General features: G+C 48.2%; 2 protein-coding genes across 3 annotated transcripts in view; both read left to right on the top strand.

Moving 5' to 3' along the window:
• GMPS (guanine monophosphate synthase) overlaps window positions 1-1,131 on the top strand; it is a 29,668-nt gene extending 28,537 nt beyond the window's left edge. For both annotated transcript variants that reach the window (XM_069792915.1, XM_069792914.1), the window contains exon 16: window positions 579-1,131. In XM_069792915.1, coding sequence (XP_069649016.1) covers window positions 579-680 — 102 coding nt within the window. In that variant the 3' untranslated portion in view covers window positions 681-1,131. The remainder of the gene's footprint in view (window positions 1-578) is intronic.
• Window positions 1,132-14,158: 13,027 nt separating this feature from the next.
• KCNAB1 (potassium voltage-gated channel subfamily A regulatory beta subunit 1) overlaps window positions 14,159-16,955 on the top strand; it is a 72,203-nt gene continuing 69,406 nt past the window's right edge. The window contains exon 1 of the mRNA XM_069792909.1: window positions 14,159-15,387. Coding sequence (XP_069649010.1) covers window positions 15,116-15,387 — 272 coding nt within the window. The 5' untranslated portion in view covers window positions 14,159-15,115. The remainder of the gene's footprint in view (window positions 15,388-16,955) is intronic.

The following is a 16,955-nucleotide window of genomic DNA, read 5'->3' as shown; positions in this document are numbered from 1 at the left end:
ACTTTTGCTAACATGAATTGATTGTGAACTCTGGAGAATAACTCTAAATGGAAGCTCTTTCCTTTGGATGCCTCTTTCTGTTTGTTTGGGGTTTTTCTGTTGTTTTTTTTACCTTTAGAACTCCCTTTTTATTTTGAAAGGAGTTTCACTCAGGCTGTTGCTTTGTGTTCGGTGGTGGTTCAGCTGGAGATGGTCTAAGAAAAGTCTGAAAATGATTGATAGTAACACGTAACAGCATATGTTCGTGCTGAACTTTCAAGGAATAGTTTTGAAGCTTGAAGAGCTGCTGCCTTGAGGGAAGTGTATTGTGATCAACACCCTGGTTTATTATCAGTGCCAAAAAATCAGCAAGTTCCAAATGTAACTGCAGATACCATGAAGCTAGAGGTTGTGTTTAAGTTGATTTATTTCTTAACTGGTGGTAATGTGGTAATAGCTATAGGCTCTTTCTCTCATGTATAACAGAATTAGTGTGAACAAAGTTTTCCTTTTCTAAGCTTTTCTCCGATAGTTTTCATCAGATCTGTTTTACATGCTTGCTTCTGATTTTTTTTTTTTTTTTTCCTCCTCCACAATAGGTTGTGTTAAAAATGGTGGCAGAGATTAAGAAGATTCCTGGCATTTCTCGGGTGATGTATGACTTGACATCAAAGCCACCAGGAACTACGGAGTGGGAGTAATTAACTTTTTTCTATTAAAGTACTGTGTGCAGTCTAAATCATATCAGAAACCATTCCCAGTGTTGACATGCAGTACTGTGAAAGAGTGACTGGAGCTGCTACATCGCATCAGATTCCTCTCCTGGAGCGTAGACCTGCAGTTAAGAGCTGTGCTGGGGATAATAACTAAGTGGGGCTGAGGATTTGTACGGGTAAATAATCATGGCAGCATTGCTGGTGCGCAGACAGATTCCTATTGCTTTTGCCTTTGTCTTACCAATTCTTCCCGTTTTCATGTGTTTTATTGTTAACTGTCATTTCAATGTCTCTTTGTTTTTGTACACTGTGTAAAAAGAGGCAGTTTATTTACTTCTACCAAAAGCATTGTTAGAGCCTAAAAATGTAAAATGAATTCTTTGTGACCAACTGCTTTTGAACGGATTTATTATAAATAAATATTTTGCCAAATGGAGTAGTGGGTACTGTTGAGTTGTGGAATTACTGTGTATCTGTTGTATACTGTTTAGCCTGTTCTATATTGTTTGACATATTAGCCCATGGCAATAACGTTGAGCTCCAAAAGAGCAATGCTAAAATATGAAATTACCTCTGTCTGTCTTTCTGTACTCGCTCCCTCTTGCATTGCTCGGTAGGTGTGCATGTTGGTAACAGATGTGTATACACCGGCTAATCTTTAGTATACACTTACTGCATGTATGCATATGTCAAATTCCAGACAGTGAAGTATCTTTGTGTGCTTCTGAGGACTCTGATAGAAGCGTAAAAATGGGAGTGCAGTTTGGAAAGCTGTTGCACCAGAGCTACTGGATCTGCGAATCCTGTTTCTGTCCTCTGATGCTTGTGCAACAGTCCCTTCGCAGCCTGCTGCCGATGTGCTTTCCTTATACTTGATGACAGTTTACTTTCTACGCATTTGCTTTTACGGGAATTTTTTTTTTGTATGTATTGTATTTAGCTTGATCTTTAAGATCATTATAGTGGTTAGTGTGGAGTCATGGTATCAGAGGTGACTTACCCCATCTGTATAGATCCCTTCCGTCATTCATATTCTGCTGTTCCTGTAGTTAAGTAAGCAATAATTTGAGAGATGGTTACTTTGGATACCTGTGCTTTTCTGATGTATTGAGGCAAAGCTATTTCCACCCACCTGAGAATTTTGAGCATGTCCTGCGATTGTTGTCTGTGAAAACAGTTGAATTCTGACCTGACCAGCTTGCTGGGTGCCTGCTGGGTATCTCCACCGGTGGAACCGTAACCATGTATCCAGGCTCATCCCTCTTATCCCTTTGTTTTAATTTAAGCAGCTGCATTTCATTCAGCTGCAAGATTACCGTAGTATTATGGAGTAAAATACTTGTTTTAAACTGTTCAGTAACATGGAGTATTTCATGGCTGTAGCTACTTATATTTCCACTTGCATAGATTTGTGAACTGGAATCATGGTTGAAAGTGTTTGTTCTTTATTCTTTTGATTGCACACTTTTCCCTGTTGTTCTTACACTTACTGCCTACCCATTATGGAAATCTAGTTTAATTTCTGCTTACAGGAAATGGCTAACTTGTGTAAATTTATTCTTTTGCCTGTGTCATCGAGTGGTGGTTTTTCACTTGGGGGAGGAGATGGTGTGTTACAGCCCTCTGCTCTTTGAAACCCTTAGGGGACACGGGCATGCAGGAGAGCAGCAGAGCAGTGACTGGTATAATTTGGAGTTGAGGATAGCTGTTTTCATTACTGTGTTGGTGTCTCAGATGTAAAGGGTGCAATGACAAGAAATGAACCTTTTTGGTGTGATGCAGAAATCCTTCAGCCTTGTCATGCTATAGCAGCTGTTGCTTATTGTAAGTAGGCTTGCTCTTGCTGCTGCTGCCACCGGTTTGTGTTGCCTTGACAGCAAATAAGCAAAAGAGGAGGAGTTACTAAAGTAATGCAAATATTATAGAGCACCTCTTAAACCCAAACCTTTCTCAGTTTTGACCGAGACACTTAGATGGTCTCCGTGTAAATAAATCTGCAGTATATAGTCCCATAGTTATGATGTAACTCACAAGAAAACTTGTGTGGCAATGATGGTGCACCTTGGGTTGGGGGTTACAGTAACTGTTGTACTTCTGGACCACAAACTTGCAGCATACCTGGACAAAAATCTTTTATTCACTGCATGCTGCACACTTGGAAGTCCTTCTTGGAGTTGCGCCTTAACTATAGGCATGATGTGTACCTGTATACTATGTGTATACTGAAGTTTGACATACACTTTTACCATCTTTTAATCACCTGGGTTGCTTTCATGTCTGTAATGAAATGGAGCTTGACAGCAATTCCTGTGCTCTTTAGGCACATACTTTGGTTTTTTTGGTTTGTTTTTTTTAAGCCAGAAAGTTGAATATTGAAAATTTTAGGCATAAACTATTGCACTATAATCAAAATGTCTTATTGAAATTGAATTTGTGATCTTTAGTGCTCTTCCCCCTGTTTGACACCTGTGCCATGCATTGTAGATGTGGTGGGTTGTTCTTAGGAAGGTTGGTGTTATCATCCCAGCGGTTCTTGAGTGTTTTTATGGAATCCATGTGTATCGGACAGCCAGAAGTGGAGAGAAACATAATGCTCTGTTCACATTTCTTAAAAAATTATATTTAGCACCTAGTTTACAAACTAATAACTGTAGCTGCCCTGTACAGTTGTTCACCTCGGGTCTTCAGTAAAACATGTCAGCAGTTAGAGGAATTTGTATTGGGGGCATTCCCCATCATTCTCAATTTTTAACATTTTTCTGCTTGTGAAATGATAAAGTACTGTGAGCCTTAATTTTTATCCACAAATAAAAATATTATGTTTGAACATTGGTGTGACTTATTTTTTTAGGGCTTACGTGCAGAAACTACATTATAAACGGACTGTCCATTTTGGGTTGAAAAAGCTGTTCTGTGGCAGTCGTGCTTTCTGGCTGCAGACCGTCCTGGGGTGAGGAGATGTCCTGCTGGGGCACGGCTGTCCCTTGCAGTGTCACAGCACAGGACGCCCCGCTGCAGAATAACGGGGGACTCATGGTACTTGCCCCGTGCATGCTTTTGTGCTGTGATACGCTATGGCAAATGTAACTTCTTCTGACAAACGTGTATAGAGCCTGTTCTAGGGCTCTGTTCTAGCAGCCCTGTTAATTAACCGAACACCCTGGTGATGCTCACGCAGACTGGGACAGGCTGCTCTGTCCCTCGGGGTGCCGGCGGTGGGTCTGGAGCGTCCCAGTGGGATGCGCCTCCAGCACCTCATTGCATTGGGGTTGTAGTTGGTTTTGCGGCAGACCTCTGCTGCTGGTGTTAGGTTGTTTTTAGCAGTAGGTCACAGTTTCAAGACCACCTGCAAATTTCCCCTCTAAAAAGAAAAAGGCAGCTGAGATTATAGTTAAGAATAAAACCTTCACGTGCAGTCAGGAGTTGCTGTCATCTGCAGCAGAGAGCATGAGTGGGCACCGGTCATTTATCTTGCTTAACTACGCTCTGTAATCCAAGTAAACCTGACAGCCGTGATTTTGGTATAAATGATTTGGCCTCGAGTGCTGCGGTGGTTCTGGTTCTGTGGGCAGCGCCTGTGCCAGAGGCTCGAGGGCACCATGGGAGTGGGGTTTGATTGAGCCACTGCTTACGATCTGCTCCCTGATCTGTGATCTAAATACACCCTTTATCCCCCAAAGAGTGCAATAGCAAGTTGTTCTCATCCAGCTCTCCGGGCAGTATTTCTGAGCAGCTGCCGCGCTGCTGGCAGCTCTCTGCTCCATCTCCTGATGTGCCTCAGCAGCTGGAGCTACAGCACTCGCCCGTGCTTGGGACCCAGGTACCTCGCAGAGACTGCAGGGCTTTGCTTTTTGGGGGGATTGTCTTCCTGCAGGGAGTTCTTCAAAAGAAATATCTCATTTTGCATGTTTTTCTTCCGTAGCTCGGTAGTGACGGGAGACTCCGGGGCAAACCCCTCTGTTGCAGTTGCCAGCCTTTCAGGAGAGCATTAAGGGATTTCACGGAGCAGCGGGATCCAAGGTACGGAGGGCACGCAAGTCTTGACTGAGCATCACCCCAAAGCGCTTTGGGAGCTGGGGGTGCCGCAGGGGCGGTTTTTGAGAAAGGCGACGGCTGCACCGTCGGGCTCGTTGGGGAGCCCAGGGCTCCGGGTGGCAGGGAGCAGGGATGCTCCTCGGGTCTCTCCTCCCAGTTCCCGGCAGCAGGACCAGCTGGGAGCCACCAGCATGTCCTGCCAGCTCTGGGTGCAGCCCAGGGAGCGTGGAGGTGCTCGGGGTCCGTGTTACAGGAACAAACAAGTTAGTGGGAGCAACCCCTCGCAGCATGAAAGCAGCTGGGGAAAGAATGGTTGCAGAAATGAAGCCACAAGGTTTTTCACAAAATTGTAATTTTCCACAAAAGCTTTTTCAGAAACTTCACAAAATTAAAAAGAGTTTGAATTACTGGGGTTTTTTTGTCATGGATTTAGAAGAGGTTTGTTTACCTTTTCAGCACAGGCTGCTCCTGCACTCCTGCACGCTGCAGCATGGTACCCTCTTTGTCATGTTGGACTTTCCCCTGGTTTCACTTTCTCAGTTAAAAATACTTAAATTCATTTTCTAGTGATGTTGTATCAGTTAAATAGCAGGGCACCTCTAACAGGTTGCTGTTCTTGCCCTGTGCTGGCTTTATTTAGAAGAGTCCTTATTCTCTCTCTCTTGCTTCACCTTAGTTCAGTAATGATCTTTCTAATAGAACAAAAAGCTTCAATCTTAAAAAGTTTCTACTGCATTTTACAGTGAACACAGCTCCAAAGCGAGGTTTATAACGCTGAATCTGAGGTTGGCTCGGTCTGGAGCTCGGTCCTCGGGCATCGCCGGGGCCAGGGTTCCCGGTGCTGGGATGTGCTGCTGCGGTTCCCCAGCGCTTGTTGTGGGGCCGCTCTCGTTTCTGCCTTATTTGCTTGCTGAATTAGAAGCAGATTGCAAAGAGGCTGTTGTGTAATGATGTAATAGCTGCTTGCAACTGACTTTAATGAGATTCAGGCCATTAACCTACTTGGCTAACATGTAAATGTGAAGAAAGCCGTATGTAAAGGAGTGAAGTGGGATTGTGAAGCCCCGTGTCACAACTAGAGCATTTCCATGTCTCTACCTAAAGATCAGATCAAGAGTCCCTTGCGACTTTTCCTTCTGAAATTTAATTTCCCATTGAATTTTTTGTGTCTCTTCACAGACAAGAACTTGAGACAAAGTGCTCTTGCTGTCCCAAGGATAACCGTTTCTGTGGAAGTGCAGTGCTGGGAGGCGAACTGCATCTCATCAAGGGGAGCAGATTATTTCTGTTCCTTTAATTGCCTGAGCATGAACTGCAGAAAACTGAAACGGTGCCACTTAATTACTTCATTTTAAAATGGTATAGTTTTAACATTTGAATGAGTCGGCTGTTGATTCCTTTATGGTTTTGCTTGCACTGGTCTTGAAGATAGTAAAGGCAGCCCTTAGAGATGACATCCTAAACTCATAAAGGTCAGGCAGATGAAGAAAAGCCAGACAAACCCACCCCAAAGCAGGGTGCGTAACCGCACGCAGACATGCGGATTTTGTTCCCGTAAGCATTATGGAGGAACAAGGAGTCCAGTGGGCATTCTGCATGGAAATATTCCCAGGGACTGTCCCCCCCACTCTGGGGCATGTGGGGAGTGGGCTGCCAACACGGGGGCACGCTGCCCTGTCCTTTGGGGAGCTGCGGTGCTGGCAGAGCCGTCGTGGAGTGTCGGGGAGTCCAGACATGAAGCAGCCGGGTGGGATATTTCTCTCACCCTAATCCTGTCACTACCCGCCTCTAGAGAAGCAAATCCCGGTGGTGGGGGGTGACAGGGGGCTGGAACAGAAGGTCCTTCCCAGGGCTGCGCTTCCCACATCTTCAGCCTCGCTGCTGGTGCCTTCAGAGGAAGGGTTGTGGGTTTTCAGCACCAGGGAGTGGGAACGATACAGAGAATTCCGTTTCCAGCGGTTGGTTTAGCTGTGGGGAGGCAGGGCACGCTTTAAGTGCTTCCCCCATCACCATCGCAAGCTGCGACTACGTGGGGCTCTGCAAGAGCCCTCGCTTCGGGCTTGTTAGCTGCACGTTGTGTCCTGTTACTCCCACAGGTTCCTTTTTTATGGATGTAATTGATTTAAGTGTGTGTTCAAGAGCCCCCTTAAAGCTGGGATATTTTTCTTGTTGATCATTCCCCAGAGCGGTTTGGGATACAAATGCCATTATAAAGCTGCTTGCAGGATTTCTTCCTTTTTTAATGTTTTTTTTAAGGGTGAAAAAACCGTGGAAAAATGTTCTGGGGTAAGTGTAAGCTTCATGGACAGCCTGAGTTTGAATTGTGTGTTAATTAAGAGAAATGTTAATTAAAGAGAAATAGTTTCTGCTCCTTACAGGGACAAAGCGGAGGGGCTGTGCCTGGGGTGGGCTTGGGGACTGTCCCTTGTGTGTGTGTGTCCCACTGGCTGCCCCAGGCCAAGCTCCTGGGGACGGTGGCCAGATTCACTCTTTCTGCAGAAAAGGGTGTTTGCCAACGTATTTGTGCACACACTTTCCTTAATGAAGAAGAAATAATTCAAAGCTGCCATGCATAATTTAGCACGCTTTGACGTGGGCTGCCATCTGACCGTGGGCTTGTGGGGACCGTGACCCGGCTACGGACACCGGAGTCCCTGTGCTGTTATTTCCCCAGTGGAAACCTGCGATGCCACGGGGGAAAGGGAAGCTCAGCGCCTTTCTCCACCGTGGCCTCCCGGTCCTCCAGCTCTGCCCGAGGCAATGATTGGCTCTTGTTCATGCAGCACTCACACGTCGGGTTTTATACCTGGGATTAAGTTCTTGTGCAGTTTTTATCCTTTGGGTCTGCTTTAAGGTGTACCCTGGTGATTCGGTGCTGTTATTGCAGTTTGCTCCATGGGTTAATTTTGTTATTGTTTGGGCAAGATGACATGCCACAAGTCACTTAGAAGTGTCCAGCTTATCTTTTCATGTCTGATCTGCCTGGGGCTCGCCTAGCTGTCCAGGTTTCTTGGCGTGGAGGTGGGATGCTGCTCAGGACATTGGGAATGCAGCAGGAATCAGCAGGTTTTTAGGGGTTTTAGAGAAAAAAAAAAAAAAGGTTTCCTTGATGACTGCAGCCCTGTGAGGGCTCTGGAGAGATGTCCACCTGCTCCCATGGAGCTCCAGAGCGTCTTGGTGGCAGAGATCCGTGGCAGAGCGGCACTGAAGCAAATGCTGAAATTGTGCAACAGGGAGGTTGCTGCCCTGCGCTGAGTTTTGCAGGGGACCGGGGGGAACGTCCCCGCTGTGCAAAGAAGGGCGGCTGCTGAACGGGGACCCGGCACCACACACCCTCGGGTCTGAAGGTGGCTGAGTCAGGGTTTGGATTCAGGACCGTCTTTTGTGCTTTGCAGAGCCGGCATTTATTTTTAGTCACTTCTGTAGTGCCGATTGCCATGGTAACGCAACGGCATCGTGCGGGTTCTCCGATGGGTGTGCTGGTTGCGCTGCTCCGGCGGCACCCTGGCGTGGGGACGCGGCTCCTGGCCACGATTTTGGGGGGGCAGGTGGCAGCTCAATGTCCCACGTCTGGTCCATCCCATGGATTCGGCTTAGAGTCAGGGCTGGGGCTCGTTGCCACCCCCGACCGGGGCTCTCCACCTCTGGAAACCAAACGCAATCCTCTAAGCACACAAACCTGTCCAGGAAGAATTTTAAATGCACCCTTGGAGCGTTAAAGCTGCTCAGCAGGGAATTAACCACTGGAAATCCTGTCGACTAAAGCAGATCAGCCTTTTTGTCTGAAATTTATGCGGAAAAGAACAACGTGGGTGGTTCCGCACCTTTTTGTACTGTTTGAAAGCAGATGCTGAACGGTCGGGGGATCGTCAGGCTTCAAAGGCTGGTGCACATGCCCAAGAGCAGAGCCAGGCGTGACCGCCGTCGCCTGCCTGCCCTGGGCAGCTGCTCACCTCCAGAAAGGTCGGAACATCTGAATTCCCCTTGACCTTGGAAAACCTTCCCCTTTCTAATCATGGATTGCTTGATCAGTAGTTGCTCTCGGTGCAATCCAGAGCAAACCCAGAAAAGCCACTCGTCAGTGATCTCACTGAAGACTCGGCAAGGAGAAAAAAAATATGTTAATTAACATACCCAGGATTTTTTCTTTTTGCTTGAGTGTGATACGACTGGTGTTTGGCTCCAAGATTGTAGCTAAAAATTATTTGAGAAGTTAAAAGGCTGAAGAGAGCCTACTGCCACTTCAGTGTTTTAATTTCAGCAGATTGACTCACTCCAAGCTGAACGTGATCCTGTGCTCTCTGAGCTGCCCAGCTCCCTTATGCCCTTCAAGGAGGCAGCTGGGAGCTTTCCAAGGGGCTGCCTTTGGGATTTATGGAGTATGCAGCAACACGCAACTGCTCCACCTCCATTTCATGAAGAAATACAGTGCTTTTTACCCTCTGCCACTTTTAATTGCAAGGGCTCTTTCAGTCAGATGTAATAAATCTGGATGGAACAGCAAAGTAGCAATGCAGCAGCAAATTGCAAGTGGCTGTAATTGCCTGTGGGCTGGCTGAGACACCGTCCCCGGGTGAGAGTGGGGACGGCGATAGCTGGAGCGGGCAGTCCTGCTCTCCCTACTGTCCTGGTCAGCAAACGGATCAAAAATAGGTAACACACCTGGTTTTGGGTATGATGGTTGATCTGAGATCTGCTTGTCTGCAGGGGCTGGGGTTGCTCTCCCAGCACATCCATAGGGAATCCGTGGGCAGCCGGTGCCCGACAGTCACGTAGTGCATTGCACGAGCTGGGCTTGCTCAGACCACGTGGGAGAGTGCCCGTCCCCTGTTCTGCTAATGACACCGGCTCTCTATCCAGTGTGATAAACCCAAGGGGAGGCAGTTCACCTCCGGTTCCCCCGCTTGCCAGAGAAGATTTGCTAGCAGGACTGAGAAGCACGGAGAAACCAGACGCTCCTTCTCCAGGAGAAACACCTGTAATGGTCCACTCCCTGCTCCTGGGATGGGAGCAGGGTATCAAAACTCAGGGCTCTCCTACGAGCCAGGAGGTGAAATGCTTTTGTGCTCCCTGCCAGGAGAAGGCTGGATACGTGGAAATACATTAACACCAATTTCTGGTGTATTGGATATTGAGATTTCTCTTTAAAACCTAAAGTATATAGATATATCTAACTCTTGGTTATCCAGCAACGCCTGAGATGCAGGTATTTTTGCCCATTTCTGCCCCAAACACTGTTCCTATCACCACACCTGGGCTCCTCACCCTGCGGGGGCCGTGTCGGGGCAGCTCGGTGCCCGCCCAATGCTCCTCGTGGGCGAAGGGCTGGAGGGGGGTGTGTGCTGTGGGGGAAGCAGCGCTGGTGGCTTATGAATGTATGTCACGTTACTGCTGGGCTCTGCTCCCTGGCAGCCAGGAGGGTCTCGACCCCCCTGTGCTGCTTATTTAGGGTTTTCTGGGGGGATTGACCTGCAGAGGAGGATAACGTGCAGAGCTGGCACGGCTAGGGAAGCAGAGCACTGAGGGGGGAGTCAAGGGATAGTTTTAAAAACTGAATGAAACCTGATGCAGATACATAGCATTTTTTAAAACATAATTTTGAACCTGTTCTTTGTTTTCCAGGTCATGCCTGCTTGTCATGAATAGAGGAATGAATGGAGGGAGGGCTGCTCCTCCATCCCGTGAGGGCTGGTGGGATGCCGGATCCCTTTCCAGCTTATTTAAAGAAAATGAAAACAGCAGGGAATGCCCGACCTGCCGCACTGAATTTTTCGGAGAACTTGCCTATATTTGGAAGCATGCTGAAGTGGCTGATTTTGGGATCCTTCCTGCCGCGTTCAGGGATGCGAGTGTTGACCGCGGCACAGGGGTCAGTCACTCCAGCACGCTTCCCGAAGTTAAGAAACGTGAAGGTGGATCAGGAGAGGAGCTCGGAGGCATCCTTTGGGCTTTCTTCGCAGGTGCCATGGGGAAGCACGTTTGCTGAGGATGCCTGCGCATCTCCTGCCCGGTTCTGCCCACGCTGCCCTGTCTCCTGCAGGTGCTGCCTGCGGGCTTCTGCGCCCGGAATGGGGCAGAAATTGGTGGTCCCAGGCACAAGGCGGTGGTCCCGGGCACAAAGCTGGTAGCTGCTGGCCGAGCAGCGCGGGAAGCAGTCAAGGTTCTGCCTGGTCGTGCTGTCCATAAGTCACTACATTGAAATGCTGTCAGAGCAGGGTGAACCACTTAAAACCAATTAAGTACCTTAATGAATCTTTCCCTGATGGGGTTTCAATTATCTTGAGTAGAAGACAGTACGGAGCAGGAGTGCAGTTAGCCTAAAGGCTATCGTTTAGACTCTTGCTAATTGAATCATGCATTTGAAAATTACTCCACTCCTATGGGATGAAATCTATATGTTTACTTAGGTATCAGTTACAGATATTTTCCAACTCAATCTGTACCTGCAGAAGGCTTGCATTTTTCTGCTTAAAAGCCTCTAAATAGGACCTTCCGTGTTATTAACTGCTGCTAAATTATCCTGCTTGAGATGAGCTATATATGTGTATGCAAATTGATTTTAGATGTGCGTATACATTGAGAAAAATTTGGGGAACACTTATTAAGAGGCTAGAGTGGAATCTGAAAAGCTAAGGAGGATTTTAAGATCATTTTAAAAGAGAATGAATTTTAAATCAGTTTTAGTGGAATTGCTGGAGAATTGCTGGATCAGAGTTTGCATCCTGCATTCCTTCAGTTTGGAATGAGGCAAAATAAATTTGTTGTCAAGAAAATCAGGACAGACTTTCCTTGCATCATGTTGTGAGGCACTTCTTGACCAGCATGCAGATTTAACTGAAATGCACATCCTAAAAAAAAGAAACCTGCTTACAAGATTTAAAAAAAAACTTTAAAAATGCAAACTGTGTTAAGTGTACTAATTCATCATGGGAACCGAATGAGCAGAAAACATCTACTGGAGCTTTTTTATAAATGGTTCTCTTATTTTTCAGATGTAAATAGGAGGTTTGGCTAAATTGGTGTCTGAGCCAGTGGAAAATGTATTAAACCTGTGTTCTGATGCTGGGGTGGTGAGGCTGGGTATTACGGGGAACGTTCTGCTTCAAAACTGGCGACACGAACAATATTGTTCGGTTTTTGTAACGGCTGTTCTGTACCTCCACACCTCTTGTTCTTGCTGTAACCTCCCTTTGTTCCAGACAGCTCGGGATTGTGCATTTAATACAGATAAGTGCAGGGCATTATGCTTGGCAGCGGGGAGATTAAGCTGGGCGGCTGCTGGGGCAAGGAGGGACTCGGTGGGGGCTGCGCCGTGACCTGCCGTGCCTGGGGCGGGCACGGGGGGGACCCGACCGGCAAGTGGGGGTCCTTGTGCGGAGAGAGGCATGGAGATGGCTCCTATATCGTGTGTCCAACTCTAGGGACAGCAGCTGGAATAAAAATCAAATTTTATGAAGCGATTTAAGAAGAGCCACAGAAATTTGCAAAGCCTGGAATAAGGGTATTAATGATAAGCTAGAACTTAGTCAGTTGCAAGTACAGAGCTCATAAATGTGTTTTTTGTACATTTATACAGTGTATAAATGAGTTAGAAATACATAATTATAGTCGGAGCAGCTTATTTAACCAATGAGTGCCTAGAAAAAGCAATGTAAAAGGAAGGCGGTGCCCATAGCCCTAAGCCAGGACCACTTTGAAGCTTCGCTCGCCGGGGCACTACATCCCGGTCCCGTACCCCACAGTGGGGTCCCCCAGGCGCTGCCTTCTCCCCTCTTTCCCTGCTCGGGAGGGAGGGCAGCTCGTGGAAAACTGGTTAGTGATTAATCACCAGCCCTTATCTGGGAAATAAGACTGGTCTTGGTCTGACGGTGCTCAGGAGTGGGATGTTGGTCTGGTAGTACCCGAACGGGAGAGGATTTCTGGTGCTGGGTGAGATGCTCGTAGGGCAGAGGGCTCATCCCTTCTGGGAGATGGCCCAGGGCTGCGGGGGCTGCCCGCAGCCCCCCCAGCCCGGAGAGCCAGGCTGGACGTCCGCGCTGCTGCGGCACGGCGTGGTCACCCTCCCTCGGCGAGCCGGTGAGGAAGCCGAGTATTTCAGTAACAGCCACAGAAATGCAGTATCAATATTTAAAGCCAGCTGGCTGGCTTTGCTTTCAGGAAAGCAATCTTTCTGCATTTTTTATAAGGTGAGCTGGGGTCTCCTTACCTGCCAGAATATATAATCATCCAAGAGACAATATCCGATAGTGTTACCTGCCTAAATGGGACATTACGGGAACATGTCCCCTCACAATAGCCTGCTGTATGACCAACAATGCTCTATTTAGAGAGGAACAAATTGTCAGCATCTGCTTTTAATTTAGTTTACTTTTAAGGTGAATGATACCTTTTAAGGTCTTTGGGAAGGGTGTTTCTGTGGTTAAGGAAATTATAAACATGGAAGACGTATAAAAGGCATATTGTACTTATTCAAAGTGTTTAAGAACTTTATTTTGCTTTTGTTAGCCAACTTCCAAGTGAAAGAACTTGAAGAATCGTATAAGGCTTGAGACTACCTATCTGTAAAATAAGTTTGTATTACTTCAGCTGCTCAGGGTTGATTTAAAGGCTTCTGGAGTTGCTGGAAAGCTTTTCCTTTTTGGGAAGTGCTAGAAAGCTTAATGACAAATGAGGTAACATTTTAGAACAGGCACAGAATGAAGATTTGTTAATAGGTCAAATTTTCAGTCATTTTTCTAGATTTCCAGAGAACCTTTTAGTGCCATCTGCGCTAAATAGCTTGGATAACACTAGTTTCTGCGGAAGGTAAATTTTATAGGACTCCAGAGCGCTGTCGCTGTGAGCAGGACGATCCCCATGCTGGGCTCCCCGGGGCGAGCATGGCCAGCGAACCTTACCTGGGACCATGTCCAGCTCGGGAAGCCCCCGAAAGCTCAGGGGGGACCCGATGGAGGCTGCCTGGGTGGCCGGAGGCTGGAGGGACCTGGGTCCAGGAGGGGTGGCGAGAGCCGGGCTGGTCCCAGCTGGCCCAGAGGGGACCCAGCAGCAGCCTGGAAAATGCCTGGAGAGGAGTTGGAAAGGTGGGACATCCAAACTGGCTTGGGAAGTGGCAGGTGGTAATAAGGCAGGGGACACCGGCCACAGCTTGGGAGCTTCGGGATGGACCTTGGGAAAAGGTTTTTCGGCAGAGGGTGGTGCAGCATGGGAAGAGGCTGCCCGAAGGGCTGGGGGAGACTCCAGCCTTGGGGGTCAGCAAGGCTCAGGTGGGAAAACTCATGTAGGGCTGGTGCCAGACCTGCTCCGAGTGGGAGGTTGGGCCAGAGACCCCCCCGAGCTCCTTTCCCTGATTCCGTGAAGCTCTTCATCCAGCCCCTGATCCCTCTGCAGCTGCTCGCAGGTTGCCTTTCCCTGTGAGAGACACACGTCCTTCTGCGCAGGGCACGGGTGGGTGATTACTCTTCTTTTCGATGTTTTCAATGCAATGGCTTTAAAATCCTGCTTGTCTTTAGAGGGCTTTTTTCCTCTTTGCCTGCCTCTCTCTCCAAACAAGGATATGTTTGTGCTCCTAAAGTGGCTGCTGTGATTAGTGCTGTAATCTCCGTATCAGCTTTAACATTTCAAACCAGATAGGGAAAATAATTCAATTCTACTATCCACTCCTTTCATACATTTTCTCCAAACACCATTTGCTCAGCAAGCAAGTGAATCGAGAAAAGTCATAACTTTGCTCTCATCTTAAGGGTGATCAAATCCCTGAATTTCTACAAATCCTGTGGAGAATGGAAGTTCCTGCCAGACGGGGCGACCCGAGGAGCTGGAGCACTGCATTTGGGAGGAGGAGGCATGGACCAGCCGGCTCAGCTCTAACTCGGCCGTGTTGGTGAAGACACTGATGCTCTGAAGCAGCATCCAGCAGGAACCGTGCTGCAATTTGCTCGTGCGAGCCCACGTGGCTGTGGGTTTGCTGTCGAGGGGAGCACACGCGTGACTTCACCTATGCCGGCTGGAGCCCTCCAACGCTTACAGCTTCAGTGAGCTGGACCTTTTTTTCCACACTGCTCTCCGTCTAAATACCTTGTTTTGCACAAATCCAGTTGAGGTGCGCTGCTTTGCATGTGTTTATATGTTGTTTCTTAAGAACCGTCCTCCTTATTCGTTGCAAAACGAAGCCCGCTGGCAAGCGGGAAGCTGCTACAGATGTTTCCATGAGAAGGTTGCAGCTCTTCTTTCTGGTTAAGCTCTGCAAACTCGTATCTAATTACAGCTTTGCGGCCGGCATGAGGTTATAGAGGGAGGAAAGTGCGTGCTGAAAATCAGTTTAAATGATTTGAGGGCAGTGACTTAGCGGCCGGGTGTGCTGCTCTCGCACCGAGACAGGACGCAAAATGCTGGCGGCACGCACAGGGACCGTGGGGAATAAGAATGCCGAGGAAACCCTGAAGCTGAGGAAGCAGTCGGTGCTTTCCCTGGGGAGCAGGGAGAGAGCCCTGAAGAGCTCCTTGGAAAGTGGGAAGGAGAGCCGAGCCCGGGCCAGCCAGCCGCAGCAGCGTGCCCGGCGGCTGGCCCTGCTGCGGGAGCTGGAGATGAACTGGTACCTGCGGGTCTGCGAGCTCTCCCACGAGTACACCATCGCCTACACCACCGGGATGCCCCACAGGTACGTACCCCGCTGGCTGGGCAGGCAGCAGCAGCTTGCAGCCTAGGAAACGATGGTGGTGGTGATGACGATGGGAATAATAATTATAGAAAGCTTTGGGGCTTTACGAGTCTGACTTTTCTGATTATTTAGGTTTGGGTTTTTTTTCCTCCACCATGAGGGATGTGTGTTACAGAACTGGAAATTCTGCAAACTTGTTTCTTAGTTTCCTTAACTTCTTCGGCACAAACTGCCTGTTCAGCCTTATTTCTCGTGAGCTGTTTTGTCCAAGTGGCTGTAATTTAGTTGAAAAGTTGCTGCTGTTGAGCAGGGATTGCGTGGGTGACAGGAGAAAATGGCAGGACAGCCTTTGCTAGGTGATGCTGGCCCCAGGTCCCCGTCTCCCCCTTCCCTCCCTGGACTGGGGCAGCGGCAGCAGCGAACAAGCCACTTGGGAGGGGAAACCAGCAGCTGCTGAACTTCTAATTCCATCGATCTTAAATGTTGCAGCCTCCAGAATCTGATCTTACTCCTTTAAGGAGAATATAAGGGGATCTTGGTATTAGTAGAAATTAGATGTGCAACACCCTAATCTCCTGCACTGAGTAAGACCCTTAATGAAATAGGAACCTGAAGATGAATTGCCTGGTGTTGCCGTCGCAGTCCCGCTGTCCCCAAACAGCAGCATCGTGGGGACAGGGTGGCCGTGCTCGCTCACGGTGGTTTCGGGGACTGGCAGAGGAACGATGTGGGTTTCATTCACCTCGAGGGACAGGGCTGCTGGCACAGGGGGTTTCAGGATTTTGCCCAGCAATACACAAAAGCATCAGTAACAGTGGGGATTTCAGCCCAGAAGTCAGGTGAAATCTTTCCTAATCCCGGACAGAGGGGGATGCCTGAAGTGCTGGGCACAAACCAAGATCTCGCAGACATGCTGAGATTAGAAATTAATAAACATGTCATTAGAATAAAAATCAGAAACAGGATAACTGAAAGGAAAACAAGATAAAACTGTGAGAGATGGAGCAAGTAGGGATTAAGTGCAGAAATGAGTGGGGCTGCAGACTAAGACTGAGCGATTTCTCAGGCACAGTGCTCATCGGCCACGCCAGCCCGCGGTCAGGTACCTGTGGTCTTAAACGGTGCTATAAAAGTGAAGCACTGGGGATTAACTTTTGGGAGAACTACGTTTCTAATGATGCTGATCCATACAAGCCCCTAAAGCTCCAAACCTGTGAAACTCTTACATCTAAAAAACTTCAGGAGAGCTTGCGGAAATACTTCTTCGCCATTGGTTCACCTTGCATTATAGATGGGGAAAGAGCTGGATCTGACGAGAGGTAAAACAAAAGGCAGCTGCACCAGAGATCACAGCTACAGCCTTCGGTGTTACACCCCTGGGAGGAAAAAATGCGGTTCCTATAAGGGCGGTATGGCTGCAGTCACAGGGCACACATCCCTCCGTTGAGTGTACTTGCGTTGCAAAGAGCAGAGCCCGAAAGCACGGCCTGCACCCCACCGTTGGTGGTTGGGCTCCATCAGCACCAGGAGAACAGGATCCCCCATCTTCGGGCAGCCGTGTGTCAGGG

This window comes from Haliaeetus albicilla, chromosome 9, assembly GCF_947461875.1.
Source record: "Haliaeetus albicilla chromosome 9, bHalAlb1.1, whole genome shotgun sequence".
Taxonomy (NCBI): Eukaryota; Metazoa; Chordata; class Aves; order Accipitriformes; family Accipitridae; genus Haliaeetus; species Haliaeetus albicilla.
This window is presented reverse-complemented; position numbering and strand designations above follow the sequence as displayed.